General features: G+C 36.4%; 1 protein-coding gene and 1 long non-coding RNA gene across 12 annotated transcripts; both read left to right on the top strand.

Moving 5' to 3' along the window:
- Positions 1-3,171: 3,171 nt before the first annotated feature.
- On the top strand, positions 3,172-6,318 carry LOC113289807. 10 transcript variants are annotated; one of them, XR_003331134.1, is made up of 5 exons: positions 3,172-4,655; positions 4,741-4,785; positions 4,987-5,091; positions 5,240-5,349; positions 5,997-6,318. It is a non-coding gene; the product is annotated as an uncharacterized LOC113289807 (long non-coding RNA). The 10 variants fall into 10 exon arrangements; XR_003331131.1 differs by having other exon boundaries at positions 3,172-3,540; positions 4,221-4,655; positions 4,987-6,318; XR_003331126.1 differs by having other exon boundaries at positions 3,172-3,540; positions 3,745-4,655; positions 4,987-6,318.
- A 10,600-nt stretch (positions 6,319-16,918) lies between these two features.
- On the top strand, positions 16,919-20,420 carry LOC113289806 (glycine--tRNA ligase, mitochondrial 1-like). Of its 2 annotated transcripts, XM_026539183.1 has the most exons (7): positions 16,919-17,366; positions 18,011-18,151; positions 18,606-18,790; positions 18,894-19,116; positions 19,464-19,515; positions 19,612-19,696; positions 19,837-20,420. In XM_026539183.1, exons 2-7 carry the CDS (start codon positions 18,124-18,126, stop codon positions 19,867-19,869), a joined length of 606 nt encoding a protein of 201 aa, XP_026394968.1. In that variant the 5' UTR covers positions 16,919-17,366; positions 18,011-18,123; the 3' UTR covers positions 19,870-20,420. The 2 variants fall into 2 exon arrangements, with proteins under 2 accessions (XP_026394968.1, XP_026394969.1); XM_026539184.1 differs by lacking the exon at positions 18,011-18,151.
- The last annotated feature ends 3,314 nt before the right edge of the window (positions 20,421-23,734 follow it).

The raw sequence follows: 23,734 nt of genomic DNA, 5'->3' as shown, positions 1-23,734 counted from the left end.
GTTTATGTACTCACAAAGAACTCCCAAAGTCTCTTACATAAAAAGTCTCTCGATCTCACCACAAATTACTATCGACTAATGTTGATAGGGTAAAAATGATAAGGAGAAACTAGTCCTAATCACTTCAATTACTATCAAGGTGATGAGAGGTTAAGAAAGATAAGATGAATTAATTGTGTCCTCTAAGTATGCCTTCTTCCCTTTTTATAATAATCTTTCATTCCCTTCTTATCGATAAGTGCCCATAAAATTAACATATTACAAAGGCTTCTCTTAAATATAGCCCATACTTTTATTAACCATAACCCACATAAAATAAGTCATTAATTTACCCAAACGGATTCTTATAATTATTAACATAACCCGTAAAATTTTACACAATTTTTATATATAGCCCAAAATAAATTATCATATCCCTAAATCAAAAAAATAAAACAAATGTAATTATATAATTTTCATAATTAAATTTATGTAAGATCCATGACATGATTAATGATTTTTAAGAATACTCAATTTAATGTGATCATGAGTGGGAGAAAAGAACATCATCTTAGATTATTTTTTTTTTGAATAATAGTGCTTATGTAGTTTTAGAAAATTGATTTTTTGGAAAAGAATCAAAACCTTATTCGATTATGATTCAGTTTTCGATTGTTACTGTTGTGGAGAATTTTTAAGGGAATAGTTAGAATATAACCTCAATCGATATTACTGTAATCATGATTAGGAAAAATAACATCATTTTAGAGAAAAGGTGAAAGATTGGGTTTAGTTTGTTTTAGGGGAAAATAAAATTAAGGTTTATAATTGGGTAATTTGTAAGAATCACGTGAGAACAATTAAAAATAAATTGAAGTATAATTTAGTTTAGATGTAAAAAAGAAAAAGTTAGGGATTCTAAGAAAAGGTAGGATTTATATTTTGATTCTAGGGAAGAAGTAGGATTATTAGTAAAAAGTTTAAGATATGTTTGTTAACTTTGACTTTTCATTTTAGCTTAAACTTTTTGGGTTATAGTTAAAGTGTGGGATATATTTAAGAGAAGCAATTACAAAACTAGGGGTGAGCATGGGCCGGTATGGACCAGTTTTCACCTCATCCGCATCCAATCCAATACACTACGGATTTCAAATTTGGCATCCAATCCAACATCCAACGGATTTGTATCCAATGGATGCACGTATGAACGGTTTGGGTGTGGATAATCCAATGGATTTGTGTTGGTTAAAATTTATAATGAAAAATAAAGCCTATATAGGTGACTTCTTATAGAATCTACACATTTTGTATATGTATATATATATATATAGAAGTGCCATGGACAACACTCCAATCAAACACCTAAAAATTCTAAAACTATCCATATATTTTCTAAAAACTATATAAATGCCCTTGATCTAAGGGGTATGGATGTCCAACGGATTTTCAAGGTTGCATCCGGATCCAATCCGTAATCCGTTGGATTCAAAAATCTCATCAATGTCCAACCCATTAGCGAACGCTCCGGACATCCATCTGCACAAATACGGTTGGTCCCAACTAAATCCACGTATTACGGATAAAATGCTCACCCCTATATAAAACTACTGTTTTCCTCTTTTCCAAGTTATTAAGAAACTAAGAAAAGGCCTCCTTTCTTATTTGAGACGAAGCCCAACTGGTTTAAGATTTCCCTTCTTGGGCTAGAGCCACCCATTATCATATGGGTTGGACCTATTCCCTTAATCTCCTCTTCTCAAGAGGAGCTCTTAGTAGGCTAATGGCCTATTTCTTTTAGGATTAATTATTTTCATATATCAACATTGATCCCCTGGTTGTTGACTGGTCATAGGCCAAGTCAACGGTCACATGTCGACATGCCGATCAACGGTTACAACTGATGGGATCCTTTGACGGTTACAGTAACGACTCCATTATATTAAGCTCTGTAGATGTTATTTTTCCAAACCATTGAGAGATTACAATCCCCATATTCATGTTCAGTTCATTTTATTTTTTAGTTGACAAACATAATTATATTTTCTATCATGTTTATAGAGTTATACTTTGTCATTAACTATTAATTTATTTAGTTATGTTGTAAAATAGTTATTGTGCAGTTGTTTTTTTAATTTATGCACGTAAGTGGATTTTTTATAATATTCTTTTTTGTCTATATGTTTTTTCTTGGTGCAAAAGAAATACTTTCATCCCATTATTTTTTTTGTTTCTATAAAGCATTGAGATTTATTAAAAATCACTCATCAAGTGTCGGAAAGTTTACGAAATCTCAGAGGATCTCCCAAAGTTTATCACGTATCTGTTGAGGTTTTTATTTTCAATAGCATTTGTCCTAAATAAAAGCAATAATTCTAGATTGATCGAATTATTGCATCGTGATTTGCACCGTGCTTATGTGGTGACACAACTGTGAGACAAAACACTGGGCCTATCTTTGTCCTTTCTAATCCCGATGCTAAGCATGTTCCTTACTATCCGTGCGATCCTATCTCAGGACATTTGGAAATGCAAATTTCCGTGAGTGTTGACTCACTGAAATAAAAGTGGGTTTTTGCGCGGATAAAGCGAATGTACGGTCCATAGATGACGCGTTTGTCATCTTAGATTTGCTCCTTGGCATTTGCAGGGGAGGAACTTCCTTTGACTCCATTTTCGCTGAAGCCAAAAAAAAAAGGTTTCTTTTTTTATTTTTATTTGTGTTGTTATATTAAGTTTAAATTTGAACTTAAGTCTCGGAAAATAAAAAAAAAAGTCAAGCCCACCTTTTATTATCTCCCCTTCTTTAAACACTAAGTCATATGAGCTTTCACGTTGCACGGTGAGTATGACACCCCCTCAAATTAATGAAATAAGAAAACAGAGCAATTCTGTAGAGGACAAGTGGCGGAACTCTATTGGTCGGAGTATTAAAATTTGATTAACACTCCATTTACACCCAGTATTTAACTGGCCGTTTCTAACCCCGTTAGCATAAAAGAAGGTGTACAACACTTCTGTCAACATTTAAATCTAATAACTTCGTTTACACTCTATTTACATTAAATACTTAACTGTACGTTAAGTAACACCGTCTAGGTAGACAATACTCCCGCGAAAAACTAAATCATCCCAAAATCATTACACAACCCTAAACTCGACGAGATTTCCTTCTGTTTTCTCATTCACCTGAAACTGTAAACGAGAAGAGAAGAAATAAAACTCGCGGCTGATTGAGATCGATAAATAGAAAGAGAAATCGAGAGACGAAAGAGGAATTTAAGAGCAGATTTGGGAGAGAAAGAGTTTGTTGCTGCTGTTAGATGGAGAAGATTAAGAAATAAGGGTTTGATTTTGCATCTGAAATAGAGATGGGATCTTGCTGTGAATCGAAGAACTGAAATTGAGAGAAGGGTTTGGTTGACCATGGCTAAGTACCAAGATTAAAAAAAAAATCCAATTATTTTTATTCAGCAGTTTGATTATGGAGAATTGAATGGAAACCCTAATTTTATATTCGCCAAGCGAGAATTCCTGATGATTTCACGGGTTTTCCTTTTCGAGGTAAGTTTTTAAAAAACCCTAATTACAATTACAGTTTGAATTTGTAAAGTATTCCCCGCAATTGTATCACTGATATGAAATACCACAATTACAATTGTTTGTTTTTGAATTTGTATACTTAATTGCGTATTGTTTTTGAGTACTTATTTGCATTTTGTTACATAATGCTTGGTGTAAAATTGTGTGATTGGTGCGTTGATTTAGGCAAGCAACTTTCTAACGCAATATATGCGTAGTTCAAGAATCTAATGAGGAATCAGGTTAATCAGAAGGTGGTCCAGGCATTGGTACTCAAGAAGTGGAAATTCGAAAATAAGAGATCAGGCAACAATGGAGTCTTTGCCTTCATCTCATTGGGAGTTCGCAGCTATATATGGAAAATTGGAAACTGAATAGTTTGAACTTAATTTAACTCATGGTCTATTTGTTGTTGTGTGTGTAATGTATGTAAAATTGTGGATCCATGTTATTGGGAATGAGGAAGCCGATAGAAAGGAAGCTGTCTAGTGAAAAAAGAAAAACAGGCAAGGCATGATAAACAACAAAATCCCATCTCCGTGTGACAACCCTAACCTTATTTTATTTGGGTTTAAAGGTTGACAACCCACACAACAACAATTGTGTGTTAATATCAATGCAAAAATGCGCGTATACTAAGAAACATATTTGCTCTTTTGCAGGATCAAGGTCAAGAGAATCAACAGGTTTTCATCAAAGAATTACTTCGTTTGTGGTTCATTAATTCAAGGAAGCAAGAATGAGAAGAAATCGATGTTGTGAAGGAGATCGATGAATTCTTACTGAATGCAGGTGAAATTGAGATGGGTTTGTGGTTTACTGATGCCGTTTGAACTTAATAATTGCTTTGATAAGATTAATGCCGTTTGTTTAATGATTTTATGAGGTATTGCTATTAGTGTTGTAACAGGTTAGGATAACAGAAAGAAGGAGAGCAATAGAGCTTTCAGCTGAAAGGGAACGATGTAGCAAGTATGTACAGAATAAAAAACAAATTACCCAAAAAGGACCTTGCTGAAATGACCATTAACCATATATGAGAAACTGTTGACTAACGAACTACTTATTAATGTACACCCACTGTTACATTACAAAGGGTAAGAGACATTATTAATGCACCCACTGTTACCGCGTACTTATTTGATTGATAGCGCATTTATTTCTCTCTCTTTTTTTTTGCAGGTTTTCAGACGCATTTAGCTTGGGTCGCGTCGTTTAGCCTAATTGGTAAGGTTTTTAATTTTCTATTAGGTGTCTTTGATTTTCCGATAGAGGAAAAATTTTAAGTTAATTTCATACAAATATTTTTGATCTTATTTGCCTATAAAGGATATTAAAAATTATTATCATTTGTGGGTTCAGTTATGGCACAGAAGCTCCCAATTATATCAGGCTTTGATCACGGTGTCAAAATTTATGGTTTTACAGGACAATTTGGCGAAACATGTTTTAAATTGAAGGGTTAACAACTTTTGAGGCTTTCATGATATTAAGCCCATTCCTGCTACAGAGTCGATGATGGATTAACTCAAGGTAAGATCTTCATCTCCCAGGGTTTCGGTTAATAAGCAGTAGCATGTTTCCGCAAGGTGGATAGTTCTGCCCAATTTTTTAAGCTAAAAATTTTAATATGAGGCCTTAGATTGTTCTGTACTCGACTTGGTTCGTAACTCAACTTCAGGCTACCTTTTATAAGGAATGGAAGTCAAACTCACAGTAAAGAGGGTTGGGGTGATGGAGATGACTGGCTTCTACTCAATCGATAATCAAAATTACGCATTTAAGGGCTAAGTAAGTTGCATATACTTTGTAATTAACCCATATCAGTTCGCGCTGCACTTCTGATCACATCTCAAATTCTTTCCAATTGTACTTTTTTGTAGGACCAACATTTTTATTAACTTTTAGTTATCAAATTTAACCACATCAACATTTAGTCATTGCCTTGGCTTATCTAATTTAAGTACCACATCAGTAGGTGCTTGCAAAGTGACTGCCTATAGAAATCCACTTTAAGCACCAATGCATGGTACAACTATGGCATGTCTAACTCAAGTTTGAAAGTTGTTTGCTTGATTCAAATAGGTCCACTCCCATTATTCTTTGAATTTGTGACCAATTCTTAACCTTCATTTATGACATGCATGGCGGTGCCAATAGGTTTTGTTTCTTAGGTAGAACTGCCTTAAAAACTACCTAATTCATGAATCCGATATAGCTGCCAATAGGTTTTGTTTCTTAGGTAGAACTGCCTTAAAAACTACCTAATTCGTGAATCCTATATAGCCCGGCTTTTGTATCCATCTACTATATATGTATATATGTGTTTATGTGTGTGTTTATATATGTAGATCTTCTTTTTCGCGTTTATACAGTTTGTACTTGATTTCAAATTATGCTTTACTTCACTATTGCATCCTTCGTGATTGGCTTGGCAGAAAGTTTGATTTGCAATATGGATAGACTATGAAAAGTCTTAGGACTTGGTTTGCCTTCCTACCTGCTGCATTTGAATTCCTAGCATCTTGCTAACAGTCGGCATAGACTACAATCTGCGGTTGAAGGCATAAAGCGAAAAACTACTGTCGACAATTTTGGTTCAAGTTAAGTGCATAAATACCGTTTGGGTTTAAATGATGTTCTCGAGTGTTTGAGGATCAAAACGAAATAGAAGTAATTTTTTTATCCTGTTCATTCTGATCCAAAGATTTTGTTAAATGTATGATTCATCCAAAAACTAATGAAAGGCTAATTCTTCATCGAAGCAAATCCACTAGATTTTTGGTTTGAAAATTTAACCAAAAGTAGAAAAAAATTAATTATACTCCATAGAGAACGCATTCAAAATGCTCAATTAAGAATCAATCAAAGTTTATCCAGAATAATACACAACATGATCCGGATTTTAGTGGTCTATAAAAGAGAGAAAATACATCTTTCTGCTAGGGATTTTTTTTTTTTCCTTATAAAACACATACTCATTTATATACGTATTACACCAAAGTCAAAAATTCATCTGGATGGGGCATGGCGAAGCCGAGCCACACCAAATCAAAAACTCTAAGCGACTTGGCGAGGCGAAGCCGAGCCACACCTAATCAAAATTGTATCGCGACGGGACGGGAGGAAGCCCCACGACACCTAATAAAAAATACACGACAGGGCGAGGCAAAGCCACATCACACCAAATTAAAGGTATGGTTAAACGAGAGAAAATGCCCGATACGTAGCACGGGCATAAAATCTAGTTGCAATAACAAAATAACAGGTTGTTTGTTTTTTTTTGGACGCGCAATTGGGGGATATGGAAACTAATTGGGAGATATGAATTACTTCCCCCAACCAAATGTATCTGCCAAGGGGTGTTTTTTGGAGCAAAAATACTAAAATACCCTTAGATTAATTAAAAAACATTATGAAAAGACTGTTATACCCTTTGTACTAAAACATAAAATCAAATATCCCCCATTTCTCTAGCAGTTCCGGCATTCTCAGTTAGGGTTAGGTTTCGAAAAAAAAATATTCTTCATTTTCTTCATCGTTCTTCATCCATTCTTCGTCGACGATTAATCGCTAATTCAAAAATTTCTTCGTCGATTAACCTACCCGATTCATAACCATGCCTCCACTAAAGAAACAAAATCCCCAATCGAAGTCAAAATCGATTGCTCAACAAAAACAACAAAAGAGGCTTGCTTTGATTGCTCAAGAGAAAGAACACGAAGAACAAGAGTTATCGGACGATCAACTACTCAGAAATATGGCTTCTGTGAGAAGGTAAGTCATTTAAAACTGTTTAATTAGTGTTTCAATAGATTTGTAGCTATGGGTTTAGGTCAAAATCGCGAAACCCTAACTGGAACAGCTGAGTTTCAGTAATTCCGTCACTCAATTTCGTATGAATACCACACCGGAAATCAGTACCGGCATTCAATCTAGGATGAAGACCACACCGGTAGTCAGTTCCGGCATCTAATTTAGGTTAAAGACCACACCGAAACCTAGTTTCAGCATTGAATTTAGGATGAACACCACTTCTGAACCTAGTTCCGGCATTGATTTGAACTTTTACGAGTACGCCAGTAGTAAGCTTCTAATAAACAGAAAACCCTAGGATTTTGTTATTTGTACCGGCTTACATTTTAGGTTAGATTCCATGCCGGTACTAGAGTTTTTGTATCCAGAAACTTTAGAACTACTACCGGCATCTTCGACAATTTTCTTTCAATGTCGGTACTGTGTTCCGGCATTTGTTTTTATTTTACGTAACTGCCGGTACTGGTTTTTATTATCCAGGAATTTCCTATAGTGTACCGGCATCCTAAAAATTTATTTGTTAATGCCGTTAGTGACTCCAGGCATGTAATTCTCTGCAATTTCTATGCCAGTTTTATCTCCCGGCATGTCCGATACTTTTTTTCAGTATGCCGGTAGAAATGAAAGTTAGTTGTCTTATATTTATATCGTGCTTATTTTGAAATAGATCTAAAGCAAAGGAAGCTAAAGCAAAGGAGGCTAACAAAGGAAAAGCTAAAGATGCTATCACTAAGAAAAGAAGGAAGGATGGTCTTGATACTCCTCAGTCTCTTCCTCCTCGAGGGAATAACAAAAAGCGTTTGGGTGCTAATACAAGAGTGGAAATTTGGGAGAGTGGTCGTCATCGTAGTAAAACCGGAGCTGTTGAGGAGGAAGATGAGCAAGATGAGCAAGATGAAGAGGAAAGTGAGGAAGAAGATAATGAGATTGATCCAACTCAATTAGCAAACCAAAGCCAAGGAGTAGTGGATGAAGGTGGTCCAAGTCAACAACCCACACAAGGCAAGGGGAAAGGCAAAGGAAAAGTAAAAGTTAAAGGTTCGCACCTTCCTCATGTTGATGACATGATACCCGACCTTGATCGTGGTAAAATTTGGGGCGCAACTTCTCATGATCCGGGGTACCTATTTGGCTACAAGGACTCGTGGGCTCGTACTATATATCAAACCTATGTAAGAATTTCTATACAAAATCTCATGTGTGGTATTTATACAAAATCTCTTAATCGTATTATATCCTAATTGTAGGATCATACGAAGGTTGTGCGTGTTTGCCGAAACCAAATTGCGGCTCATTGGGATTTGTCTAAGGAGCATGAAGGGGTTCAAGCAACAGTTAAGGATTGTGGTCTATATCATTTGGTTGAAAATTATGTGAAGCCAGATATTGTGAAAGTCAATTGCTTCGTCTAAAGGTATCATGGTGAATCAGATACCATGCACTTCCCGTTTGGCGAGATGGCCTTGATCCTTGATGATGCTCAGAACATCATAGGCTTGAGTGTTACCGGCAAATCAATTGTAGAAGGAGATAATCATTCTTTTGAGCTAGAATGGACGAAGTTGCACGATCTTACTAAAACGTTGCTTGGTTGGGACTACAAAACTTCTGTGGAAAGCTTCTATGTATCTAAGCTTAGTAGGACAAAGACCATCAATCTGACCCTGCTTAAGGAGAAGTTTCAAAATTCAACGGAAAGAAGTTTGAAGGATGGATGGGACCCCGCACAGATTCATTATACAGCTGTTGCGTACCTGTTATTCATCTTTGGCACTAGGGTATTCCCTGACACGAGTGGCAACAGGGTTACTGCAAACTACCTTCAATACTTGGATCTGTTGGAAGATGTCTTTAGCTATTCTTGGGGCACCGCGGTAATGGCACATTTGATGACGGATATGAGAAGGGACTCTAAGGCGGTTACAAACCAATTTGTCGGGAATTTCACTCTACTCCAGGTAATTTTGTTTTTAAACTTATGTTCTTATTTATATTGTTCACATGTACCCTTATCATGAACTTAGAAACAAAATTTATTGATTTTTTATGTATCATTTAACATTTGTATAGGTGTGGGCTTATGAACATTTGCCAACATTGTTCAAGGATAACCTCTTCTTGAAGATCATTCCCGTTGATGACCCCGAGGAGCCTAGAGCCAAGAGATATCGGTTCAACAGCCATCTGAAGCCCGGTAACGATCATCGACTGACAGATATGAGATTGGATCTGGACGCGATGACTATCAAAGATGTTGTGTTCGACCCTTACAAGAAGGCTAGAGAAAACCGCCAATATTTGAGGTCTCATAACGTTTCATTTTACAACGGGCCTTTGTTCCACCCAAAGGGATACGTTATGGCTGATCCTCGAAGTGTGATGCGGAAACTTGGATACAAGCAATTACCCTCCTTCATGAAAGCCTCTACTGAAAGGTATCATCTTGACCTTTATGTGTCCATGACAATTTCCACAAGGTTGAGGGTAGAGTATGATCCAATTTCAGAACCAACACATTGGAGGGATAGAGAACCGCGTCGTTTGGTAGATACTAGTAATTGGGAGATTGCGATCAACGGTGATGAAGTCGATCCCGCCTTCATGGGTAATTACTTGGAATGGTTACATCCTTTTGTCGTGCGCCCGGAAGACGTCAAAGTTCCACCTCAGAAAAACCCTCTTGTTCCAACTCCTATAGAGGCACCACCTACGATGACCCAACTTAATAAGACCGTTGGATTTCTAGTAAGTATTGTTAATTGCTTACTCGTTTAATGTACACATAATTTTATATTAGAATATATAAACTAATTATGTGTTGTATGTATGAAACTAGCGGCGTCGGCTTGGCAAGTTGAAGAAGATGTTAGGTTGCAAGTACGAGGAAGGAGAGGTACTATCCCTTACAGAAATGAAGGAAGTCGTGGAAAAGCTTAATAAAATTGAAGACCCTAGTGAAAGAACATTGTTTGGGGAAATAAGGAAGGTGCCCGTTTCCAAGAAGCAAAAGACCAAGTGATGAACTCCATAGTTGTGTTTCGTTATTTGGATGGTGGTTGTTATGTTTTGAACAATTTCTAACATTGTTGAACTCTATAGTTGTGTTTTTGGTTGAACTTTTTATTTGTTTGGTTTACTTTTGGTTTATGATACTTTGATGAAGAACATTTAAGCACGATTCAGTTGTTTGGTTTATGTTGAACATGTTTAGATTTCTAGTAAAAGGTTGTCTCTGTAAGTTTTCTTTACACGAGAAGCGCCGGCATTCAAATATTTAAGTTCCACAGCACCGATACAGGTACCGACATTCAAACCAATCTAAATTCTATGCCGACATTTTTACCGGCATGGAAAAATTTACTCCAAACCATGCCGGGCACAATAGATGAAAATGACTACGTTTACGTGTAGATTTTAGGTAATTCCGGCATCAAAAAAATTATTGAATCTTCGCCGGAAATCTGATTTTCTTACTCTTGCGTAGTTTTGCATAATTCCGTCATTGTATTTTGATGAATATATTATGCCGGCACTGTTTATAAATAGGTTATGAATGCTCTATTCATTTCATTCCTAGATAATATATTACATTAGATTTCAAACTTTAAATTAAAACATACTAAAACATGGTAATGAAGTAACTTTGGTTAAAGATGATCTCATAATCTATTTCCATCCCTTTTCAACAATTGCGGATCCTTTGAGCCTTTCGCAAATATATTCGAAGACATCGTCTGGAATGGGGGTGTCAAGGACAATCTTTATTGGTTCATCTTCCCTTTCAACATATTCCTTTCCCTTCATATAACACCCATCATACTCATCAATAGGATTGAATTGGCCCTTGTGGTTTTCTCTTGGCTCTGCTAGTGCAACAACTTTGTCAAACCATTGAAACTCATCGCACTTTGGGTAATTCAAACACCTTAGAAACATTCTTTCATTTTCAGTATCATCAGTTTTTGCAATCCAAAACGGCGTGTCCCATCACAGCTTCTGCACTTTGAATAAATAAAAGGACAGTCCATGGCTAGATGAGAAGGTGACTTGCAAATTTGACACCGGCAATGATGATTCTGTAATAGAACATTATATTAGTTATCCGTCATAGTAGTGAAGATTTTAATTTTCCATATATTGTTAGTAATGTTCAATCTACTTACTTTGCAAATAGAGCTTGATGATGAATCTCCCATCGCTTGTGAACTTTAACCGTGCTTGATTGATCTATTTTTTGGTGCTTGATTTCTTGAGAGAAGGTTTTTTGTTATTTGGTGGGTGCTCTGTGTAGATTTTTCCAAAGGAATGGGAGGTATTATATAGAAATGAATCTCCAACGGTCTTATTTTTCAAAAAACTAGCCGTTTTTTTTTTTGAAATTCACAAATATCGGCGTTGAACCATGTTGTTCAACCATGCCGGTAAAGGTTGCATATTTCTCTGTGAAGAAATTCACTTGTACTTGCATGAACATCCAACGGTAAACTATACCGGTACTTGGTGCCGGCATCCTATGTCACATTTACTTCTATGCCGGATTTTGGGTGATTTCAAAAAAACTGGTCGTTAAGGTTTTTCCCTATATAAGGAGAGCTAATACTGTTATCTATAGAAACCCTAAACCCTAGAATAATCATCTATAAATAGCTTAGTATATATAGTATCTAATCCCACATACAAAAAATGGCATCGTTCGACTCCGAGGAAGATTTAGAAATCACCCAAGCATGGTACGCCGAAACTCGTCCTTCAACTATAGATAACAGTACGCGGGATTCCATGTGGTTGAAGATTTTTAACAAATTTATTCACGATTACGGTAACCCGAAAGGAAGAACTGCTCAAGAAATCGAGCAACGACACGACATCATCTTAAATGCGGTGGTTGAGTATCTAAAAATGAAACACCGTATCGAGCACTCTACCCGCAATAGATTGTCCCCTCAACACATTGTAAGTATCTTTATGATTAATTCGACACAATCCACTCTTTTTCAAATTTCATGTAACAAACTAAGTTTTTGTGTTGTTTTTGTAGCATGAAGCCGTGAACCGCGTTACTTACAGGAAAAGGGAGAAGCATTCATGTTTGATGCCAACGTGAACCACATTGTAAGCAAAGTCACGGAGTACCACCATCTGGGTGAATCGGAGACGGATTCTTCCTAAGAAGATTGATAGGATTACATTTGAAATAAATTTTAAATATGGCTTACATCGTTAACGTAATTCAATACTGTTATATCCCGACATAGAAACTATATATTATTTTATGCCGTAATTTAGTGTCAAAATTCTGTCTGCAATAAACCAAGTTCCGGCTTTGAAGTTATATAAATTACAGTGCCGGTACATCCTACCGGCATGGTCTAAAATCTTACGTTCACTGCTGGAATTGAACATTGAATGCATAACGGCTATTTTTTTTAAACCATAAACCAGTAAAGACCATTTCTGGCGTAAGATCTAAGTTACTGACAATGCCAGAATAATAAAGTGGAAAAGAGCCGTTGTGTCCTCATCTATTTAAAGTGGATACACCTATTGCAGTTGATACCTCAAAAAAAAATAGGTGTGCTCCAACACATTTCTCTGATGGCAAATCAATCACCAACTACCGATTTCAGAGAATTTTTATATGAAAAAAAATTATCCACTCCGATAGGGAATTGATTAAAGTTTTTGATGGGGTTGTAGTAAATAGGATTCGTTTCAGACTTGTGAAGGAAATGGAATTTTAGATTTAATAAAGATATATATACAAAAATATTAACAATGGGTGCGAGAGGTAACCAAGATACTAGATTCCACTATTATGCAAAATTGAATGATAAATATTTCAAAACTCTATTCAATTCTTAAGTCCTTTTTTATCTTTAATTCACTATCAATCATACAGATTCTCAAACATTATTTGTAAACCTTAAACATAGATTATCAAGAGATTAAACCAAGCATAACCTATCAAACTGAATAACAAATAATTAAGACAATCATTCAAATAATTTAAAACTCTGCAAAAGCAGCGATTAGGTGAATTATATAATTAAATGAAATAGTTACCCATTTATGTTGCGTGAATAGCTTCCTCCATTGCCTTGGTTACGAGGGAATTAGCCGCTCATCATGTTGGAAAACCTCTCAAAATATTTCATTGATGCTCAAAAATGGTTTACAAATGATGAGAATATGAGAAATACAATAAAACCGGGTTTGTAACAATTATATTTATTACAAACCAGAGAACTACGACCCTCAGTGACAAAATAAGACTGCTGACGCTGTATCGCAAACGCTGTAGCAAATAAGTCTGCCTGCTGTACGACCCACAGGTGTGAGTCGTTATTACTGTAGAAAAACAACTGTTGGTGCAGGTCCGTTCTTCGTGTTCTTCATGTTCATCATCATCAGCAGAAACCGAGTTTGGGATAACTCGAATTTCTTCTTCTCTGGCTCTCCTCAGCCCCCCAGACTCTCGACACCTCTTCTATGAGTCCCCAGCACTCTATGTATACTCCACAGGATCAAGAAGTCTCGCTATAACTCGAGATAATTCTCTCTTAACTCGGTTTGATGAAAAAATATTCTGGGAATATTTTCTTCCCTGATTTAGCTTCTCACACGTAGATTTCCATCCTGGTCACTCTAGAAATGTTTACACACGACCCACAATGTTGTTAGAGCCCTCATGCATGAGCAGAACACGCTCAAATCTTCTCCAATCCCGTGTCCAACCCGTGTTTCCCTGTTTTGCATTCCGTGAATTATCCAGCTAATTCTGACCAAATTTGATCAAACCAAAAGCCCAAAACGTGTTTGCTAGGACATATCACAACTTCCTACCAAAAATCAGCCATTGAATCGCCCTAGAACACGTTCAAAAATTCCAACAAAACATCTGCCAGTTGATAGTATTTTTTTCCCGCCAATTTTTGGTTTTTGAATTTGGGAGAAGATGTCCTCCCCCCTAACCAGAACTGGGGTGCGAATAGAAGCTGCCTTTGGGGTGACCTGGGATGCCCCTTAGTAATTGAGGTGCCCCTTATCCAACGGAAAGAGTCCGAATAACACGTGTCCTCCGGGGCTTTTACCAACTTTTCAAGCCGAATTTTCCAAAAAATGTTTATTTTCCAAAGGTGCCTACAAACACATAAAACACCAAAATTAGTACAAACTCGAGTGCCAACAATATATAGTATTGAGATCAAATTAAACACAAAAATGTGTCTATCAGGAATCAATCATCAACCACCACCAACTCAATTCCCATGATACTAGAAAAACTTAGAAGGAAGGAGCAAACCACCAAGTCACTTGCTGCAATGGAAGAAGAGATACTTAGAAGGAAAAGAGTATAAGAAGAGGCAGCAATAGAAGCAAAATATCGCAAAGAAACTAAAGAGATATACGAACGTGTAAAACAAGCGAAGATAGAAGCGGATGTTGAGGAAGAAACCCAATGGATTAAAAATTATTTCATAGTATCGGATCTCCCGGAAGATCACCGCCCTTCAAACCTTTTTTGGGGTCTTGTTGAGGATGGTCCTTATATGCCGAAGTTTGTGGAAGGTAAGTGCAAGAAACAAAAAATGGATTACGGGGATGTATTTGTAGCGAATCGCACAATTTCCCTCATAAAATTATGTCGCAAATACAACGAGTTTCTCGCAAAATTCAGAGGGAATAGGTATCAAGCTCAAGACTCATATTTCAAGTGGAGAAAAGAGCCTTTTAGGCATTTCGAAGTTGCTTTGTTTCTTGAATCTCGTCCTGAGACATGATGTTAGTTGCAATTAGCTTAAGATCCTTCATTTCATTTGTAACGTTGTTTATGCGGTTAATGTTTCTAATTTTATTTCCTTAAGATTAGTATGAGGGCTGTTTGGGTTAATGTTATTTGTTTCCTTAAGATTATGTGGTTAATGTTGTTTTTTTCCTTAAGTTTATTTCCAATGACGACATTCAAAAAGAACCAAATACTACACCGGTATTGTACACCCAATTTAAACTTATTGTCAGAATGCCGGCATGGAATTGTACCATATCTAAATGCCGGAATTATGGATGTTACAAACTCAATTTATGTGGCAGTTACAAACCCCTTAATTCTACTTATGAAAGTTCGACAACTCATTCGAACTCCTTATTCTCCTCCATTGTAACTGTCCCACCAATTATCCCCCGTTGTAACCGTTACAAACTCCCTCATTCCATTTATGTGATGGTTACAAACTCCATTGTTACATAAAATTGACAGTTATAGAATGGAAACGGTCCCATCTTTCTATTTCTTTGTTTTCACTTCTCAGGCAATTCCAAAAGAACTTCCAAAATCACTAAACTCCATTATTTGGTTTCATCCTCTGAACCAAATTCATTCAATTCTTCAAACCCAAAGAAGAATAGGTCCTCTCAAACCTCCTGAAAAACCCATACCTAATCCTCTGACGGTGATCTAAGATGTTTGTTAATGTTTCTTTTATGTTTTTTGTGCGTCTTGCTAAACTTTGAACATCTTTGTTTCATTTGTTTTCGGCTTGGAACATCTTAACTTTACGTATGGTTTGTTAAACAATCTAGTCTTTGCTTATGTTATTTTGTGTGTCTTGCTAAACTTTGGAGAATTTGATTTCATTTGTTTTTGCCTTTGAACATATTGTATTGGTAAATCTATGTCAATTTTTATGTTTTTTTTCCAGAACCGGCATGGTCGAAATTGTAATAGCAATGCCGGTATACTGATTTCTTTTCCGGAACAAAGGAATTTAGAATTCCGGCATGGATACTCTTTTCTCGACAATGGCGGCATGGTTTTTTTGGTTGAAGACCAAGCCGGAAATTTTTTCAGAAATTGGGGAATCTATTACCGGCATGGAAATAGTATGAATACCATGCCGGTTCTGGTGGTGCCGGCGTAGTATTCATACTACCGTATGCCGGCACCAAGCTTTTTCAGAGAAAAAATTGCGGTTTCAAGAAAAAAAAAAAAACAAATTTTCGACCCTTAGCAGCATTACCCGTGTGTTGGGGTTGCTTGTATATTGAACATGTTTACTTTCTTGGGTTGGTTCTTCAAAAAACACTTGATGCTCACGAAAATCATGATCCAAGGGTGTTGGTTCATCATATAATTCCAATTGTGAGTTGTTATCATTAACCGAAGATTGAATATATGATTGTTGTTGTAGTTGAGCTAAAGATTCAGCAGCTGCAATTCTCTCCTCACAATCATCTTCCATTTTCACAAAAAAAATTTCCACCCAAAAATATTTTTCCTTACTTCTACTCTCACCTTCCTCACACAAATTCAAATAAAAATGCACACTAATCTTTTCCCCAAATACTTAAGATTTTACTAATTATTATTAACCACTAAACCTGATTAGTGAGGGATAGATTATGAATTAAAAAAATAATTATATAAAAGGTGACCCAGATTTAATATTTGGATCCCTATTTTGTCATGTAGCTATATCCCAATCGTGCGGTCTTTTTTTTCCCACTCAAACTTATGACTCTTGCTTATTACATCTGACTCAAAAATTGTCAAATAATAGAACTTTTGAGTTGGGAGTTGGAAGAACTTAGACCATTTTACTGGTGAAGTTCTCAAATTCCGCAGAGAAAAATAGCGAGAGGCACAAATAAATCGCAGCTGTTAAGTTCCTCCTTTCGCATGCAATATCTCTCTCATCTTCTCTTTACTCTACGCCGTTTCTTCGATTCACTCAATACAATGGATTCCACAGAATAATCGATGAAGACACTTAATTCATTGAAACTTGAGAAATCAGTAATTGATGAATAAAGAAGTGTTTAGGAAGAATCTAGTGAATACCTTGTGGTTTTTAAGATCTATAGTGGTGTTGCTGGATTATGATTATGGTAATTCTACTGGATTATATGATTATGGTCCTCCTGAATCAAGAATTTTGAAGCTACTGGTAATTCTCCTGGATTATATGATTATGGCCCTTGCCTTTTGGTGTCAGGTATAAAACTATTCCGCTTGCTTTACTCTTTTTCTTGACTTTAATTTGGTATTGATTGATTTGAATGTTGAATTCCGATGCAATTTTGAGATTGTAATGGTGAAAATTCATGGAAGTTAAGTCTCGTTTGATTTTTTTTTTTTTTAGTATATTAGGTGGATTAGTAGGAATCACTGTGAAATGCTTTCTTTAGTGAAATCTGATTACAAATAGTAGAAGTTTTTTCAATTGTTAACTTGTTCATTTTCGTGATTTTGCTGAGATAATGACTGAATTTCGATGCAATTTTGAGGGCGAGATGTGTTTTCTGTAAAACTAAACTGGTGGTTGTTTTGAGTAGTCTTGAAGCTTAAATTAGTAGGATTTTTTAGGAAAGTTTGAATATAAGCACAGTAAAAGTTTGTGACATGACATTGTTTCTGATTCTGATTTGAGAATAAATTCCAATTCATAAAGTGGAATAGTTTGACCCGGAGTTTGTATACAAAAAACACATATGTTAAGCCTGCAGATTAACTCAATAGAACTTCTCGCCATCAATAGTAATTATATTTGCTGCAATAAACTTATGTTTCTAGATTTTTTTAATAATGGCTGGCTGTGTGATAATTTTCTTTGTTACTTGTACTCTTTCTGATTGTCAGTTTTATGCGACTTGAGACCGTGCATGGCATATTTGTGAACTTCAAGGACTTGTATTACTACAAAGGAAGCAAACTCCCTTTTGCTGCCGCTCAGATTAGCCAAGCTTTCAGAAATGAGTTTACAAACCCTTCTTTTTCATGGGGAGTCCTATTTTGCCCACCACCTAGATAAGTCTATTGCGTTGTCTCATATTTTATGTACATTTGTCATGTGCAGTGCAGAAATTTCTCTGTCTGCATCACGACTTGATATTTAATAATTTGCAATAGAGCGTTATTTTATAAAACTTCACTGACCAGTTGGTTTTCAAATTAATTAGTATCGACGCTTACCGGCATTGGGAATTTTATCCAACTTGGCAAACAGCTCTGTTTGCCGTTGAACTTTAATATCTTTTGCAAGTTATAGTGCTATCAAGCTTGAAAAGATAGTAGAAGAAGAAACACGTCATTGTTACTTAGGCTGGAACCAAAACCAAAGAATTTTCCTTCTTGTCTAACTCTTCGTTAGTTTGCAATATAGACCTTAATTTATTAATTGCTGGAGAAAATGAATCAGAGTTAATTAGGCAAATAACCGTTTTGGTAAATGCAGATATCTCCTCGTCAAGGTCTTCTCTGAGTCCAGGAATTCACTATACCGAGATTGAGCATTTCGTCGACACAGAGGACAAATCTCATCCCAAGTATAGCAAGATTGTATATTTAGAGTTCTTGATGTTTCCAAGTGAAGAACAAATAGCAGGGAAGGATGCCATTAAACTTCTCCTTGGTGATGCAGTTCGTTACCTCTTTCTATTTTAGTTTGTTCTAATTTTCAATTATAAAAGGTGGATTTCTTTCCTTGTTTATTTACTCATACTGCGATATGACATTGGAACAGGGAACTGTGAACAATGAAACTCTTGGTAACTTCATTGGGAGGGTATATCTATTCCTTACACGCCTTGGGATCAGTATAGAACGCCTAGGGTTTCATCAGCATCTTGCAAATGAGATGGCCCACTATGCAGCAGACTGGTGGGATGCTGTGACTGAATGCTCCCTATGGCTGGATAGAGTGTGTAGGTATTGCAGATACAGCGTACAGTTGACACGCTCGCTCGGTAAGAGTTTATTGACTAATTTAATTGAGATATTTCTCTCGAAACACTTATGGCTCTTTTAGAAAATATGTATTTTACTATTTCTCTTTATGTAATGACATGGTTAGCTCTTGTAACTTTCAATAGATCGACTGTAGAGTGTAGATGTTGCTCTATATAAATAATCCCCTCATGACATGTGCTCACCTTTCATGATTATCAGAAAATAAAATATGTAAATCAGAATAAAGCAATAGTCAAATGTTATTTTGAAAATTATGTACTGCTTTCTGATTGCTTCAAAAAAAAAATGTACTGCTTACTGACAGAATTTTGATGTTGTATGTTATTGTATGGCGGGAAAAAAGTGGTACTCCCCTTGTTGCTCATGAGAAGTTCTCAGCACCAAAAACAGTGGAGGTAGCTGTCCCTATTCGCGCTAACTTTATGAAATGCAGACTTCAGTTTATGACAATGTATTTTGTCCTGCTTATACTTCTTAATTTTCAATTTCAGAAACTGGCTATTACTCCAGTGTAGAAGGAGTTGGCTGGATCTTGCATTCAAGGGTAACCAAAAGAAGATAGTGGAAGCATTAGAGGTGCGCCCATCTTCAACTAATATCTGAAATCTTCGACTCTGATTAGGCCATACCAAATATAAGTCCATTTAATCAGTTAGTTTTTCTGGGGTCATACACTTTTGCCCTGCTATTCATTTCATCTCTCCGGTGTCATATAGGCCATGGATGAAAAAGAGGCTATGGAAGTGTAAGCTGCTTTGGAATCTAAAGGGGAGGTGGAGTTCCAAGTCTCCAGGGATGGCTGTCACCATTAAATCAACCATGCTCTCATTTTCCAAGGAGATGCAGAAAGAACATCAGCGTCTTCACACCATCTATAATCAAGCCTTCTTTGGTATTGGGCGAATATTTACTGCCTCTTTGAGCATTTCATTCTACATGAGACCAAGCAAAGCAGGGGATGGACAGTTTAACGTGTTTAGTATCCCCACAGTTGTTGCTTCCATCAAGTGCACTGTATTTCCACTTGTTCATCGCCAAATGAATCTCAAATGATCTAACTGCTGCTGGAATCTCTCACAGAATTGGCATAACAGGTATGGATTGTATCTAAATTTTCCTACATAATTTCTCGCAATGCTTCTAGTCTCCCCCACCCTCAACAAACACACTATAATGCTGCGAATGTATCTCTGTTTACTTTTATGGGGTTCTTAATAAAATACCCATATGGGGAAATGTAATTAAGAAAATGTACACGTTTTTTTCGTGATATATTTAATGCCCATATCTTGACCTTTTCCTTCCCGTTTTTTAAAAAAACGGCTAACGGAAGTTAAGGCATACGTGGCGATAAATCTGGTTTGAGAAAAGACATCCAAACCCCTGAATCGTCTTACTAGGATTGAGTTGGAACAGTGATTCAGTTTTGAACCGTCACTGAGTTACTGCCGACTCGGGCTAAATCAAAACTCAGTAAAATCACTGTTCATCTTCTTCCCCAGAACCCTAACAAAGTTTTGGTATTCAGCAACAATTATTTTGAAATAAAATCACACCATTGAAACTATCGTATGAAGAATGAAGATTCAATAACAGTGATTCAATCACAAAATAACCGAAAGAAAAATAAAATTGGATCAAAATCAGTCATCATGTTAATATTCTTTACTTAATTGGATCAAACATTCAACCACAAAACATAAAATTGCACAGGAACCCATCGCTCAAAAGCGAGAAAACCCATCTCTTTTAATTAAGAAAAACCAATTTACAATTAAAAGGGGGTTTCAGAAATTGGGTTTGATTAGAAGGCAGGAGAACAAATGGGTTTGCTGCTGGTGTAGATTTTGGTTGCGGCCATTTTCTCTTTACCTCCCAGTGAAACAAATTTTATCTGTTCTTCCAAAATAGTAACATCTCTGGAACCCTAAAATCAAACTATAACCACTTTCGGCAAATAACGAAAGAAAACTTAGTCTCAAAGAGTTATTTACAGGCCGTCACCACTTTTGGGACTAGCTCCTCAGAGCATCCACAGTGGGCGAGTATAATCAAATTTATGGGATGAGATCGTCACACAGTGGGACGGAGTAAAGATCAAATTTGGACCAAATATCAAATTCCAGATCAAATATGGTCGCGACCAAATCCCAAATTCTAATATAGTCGGGCGTAAATTTAAATTACGCTTGATGCTGGGCGTAAATTTAAAGTACGCTTGTTAACGGGCGTAAACCAAATTTACGTATGTTGGTGGGGCGGAATTTAAATTTACGTTTGTTGCGGGCGGAACATAAATTTACGCCTGATGGGACGGACAGAAGAATTCCGCGCGTTGCCAGGCGGACACCAAATTTCCGCCTGTCTGGGGCGGACACCAAAATTCCGCCTCTCTGGGGCGGACACCAAAATTCCGCCCCTCTCAAACGGACTTTTTTTTTACGCCTGAGCAAAATTATGAAACATGAAATGAAATTTTCGAACGTTAGAATGATAAATTTTTCGAACGTTGGCGTTGGAGATTGCGTAGCAGATTTTTGACCGTTGGTAAGATATTTATATCTTTCGAACGTTTGAAATTGAATGTTAATAACGGGTTTATTTTATACCTATATATACCAGATGAATTCCTTTCACATTTTCATATCATTCGTTTGTATTCGGCAAGAAAAAAATAGTATCAGGAAGAAAAAATAGTCTTCCATATTTCAAATCATTTTGAAAATTTTCATCGAATCGTTTTTAATGTCAACACCACGAATAGCAAGAGGTCCAAATTTTACGACAATCGAAGATGTCACGATGTGTAAAATTCATTTATCAATATCTCAAGATCCCGGCGTTGGAGCCGATCAATCAGAGATTGCGTTGTGGACTCGTATCAAGGATGATATTGAAGCTCATTTACCGGATAAACCAGAGCGGTCTTGGAGTTCCTGGCAAAAACGATATCAGGGAATAAGTAAAGAAGTGGCGTTGTTTTCGGCAAAACAGGCGGAAGTGGAAGGTGAATATCATACGGGATGGGGTCCGGAAATGACCGTGAGTATTCTCTCTGTTTTGAAACAATTATTTTCTAATATTGAGATGCCCATGAACCTAATTGTTTTTAAAAACATTAACAGCTCGAAGAAGTAAACAAACAGTTTAAGGAATGCAATCATGGAAGAAAATTTAGGCACGAAGAGTGCTACCCAATTGTCATAGAAAATATAAAATATAATCGTCGATCGACTTTTGTTTTTGATACGACGCACGATTTGGATAGTAGCGTGAATACCGAGGAAGATGGCACTCAAGTCGAGTCCGGTAACGACACAGATAAAGGAGACATAGAGAATACATACCTTCGTCAGATGGGAAAAAAAGCAGCTAAACGACTGAAGAAAACCGGGCGAGAGAAATCCAACAACCAAGAGGAATTGATGGGAATAATTATTACACAACAAGAAAATTTCAATTCTCATTACCGGGAACAATCAAGATTCAAGATGGAACAAAAAAAGGCCGAGTTTGCACAAAAACAAGCTGAGCATGCGGCTAAAATAGCCAAGGAGGTCACAGACGATGAATTTCGCATCATGATGATGGATCTTTCCAAATTGGATCATGTACAAAAGGAGTACTTCGAACTTCGAAAGGCTTTAATAGTACGGGACAAAAGGAGCCAATTATAATCGTCAAAACGGGATAGTTCGAACCTTAAGTATTAAGTCTAATAATAAGTGATAATAGTTTTAGTAGTTTATTTACGTTTTAATATGTATTAATTTTGTCATTAGTCGTATTATTATGTAATATTTGGGATTTAATTTTATCTTCATTTAATTTAATCAACTTTAACTTATTTTGTAACATCTTACTTTAATTTACCAAGTGATGAGTATATGAAATAGAGTTAATACATTTCAATAAAATTATTCGTTAAAATAAAATCACATAATTTTTTCATATGGGAAACAACATTTAATTCCAATATTTTGTCCTCGTCTCCAACCTTTTAATTCCCATATTCTGCCCATATATGTTCGATTAAGTCATCGCGCAAGCGAATATGCCTATCTTTGCTGCGCATATGACGTCGGCGTTGCTCAGCTCTAATTTGGGAAAACTCCTCACTGTTGCCTCTTAATATATTAACCGGTGTCGGGTTGCTACGATGATCATAAACATGTGGCCATTCACCGGGTAGACGCTCATCCTCGACTATCATATTATGTAAGATAATACACGTTTTCATGATATAGGCAAGCACATCTGGATTCCACATTCTAGCAGGTTGTTTGATGATTCCAAACTGTTGTTGAAGTACACCAAATCCCCGCTCTACGTCTTTTCTTGCACCCTCTTGCATCGCTGAAAATATCTCTTTTTTCCTACCTAGCGGATGTTTAAACGCCATAATAATAGTAGCAATTTCTGGATATATTCCATCACCTAGATAATACGGCATGTCATAAGAATGACCGTTTACCACATAGTTCACCGGTGGTGCTTTTCCCGTGACCAGACTTCGAAAAACATATGAACGGTTCATCACATTAATATCGTTGTTAGAGCCTGGCATACCAAAAAAATGCATGCCAAAACCATAGATCATACGACACCACCGCC

The sequence above is a fragment of the Papaver somniferum genome, chromosome 6 (genome assembly GCF_003573695.1).
Source record: "Papaver somniferum cultivar HN1 chromosome 6, ASM357369v1, whole genome shotgun sequence".
Classification (NCBI taxonomy): domain Eukaryota; kingdom Viridiplantae; phylum Streptophyta; class Magnoliopsida; order Ranunculales; family Papaveraceae; genus Papaver; species Papaver somniferum.
This window is presented reverse-complemented; position numbering and strand designations above follow the sequence as displayed.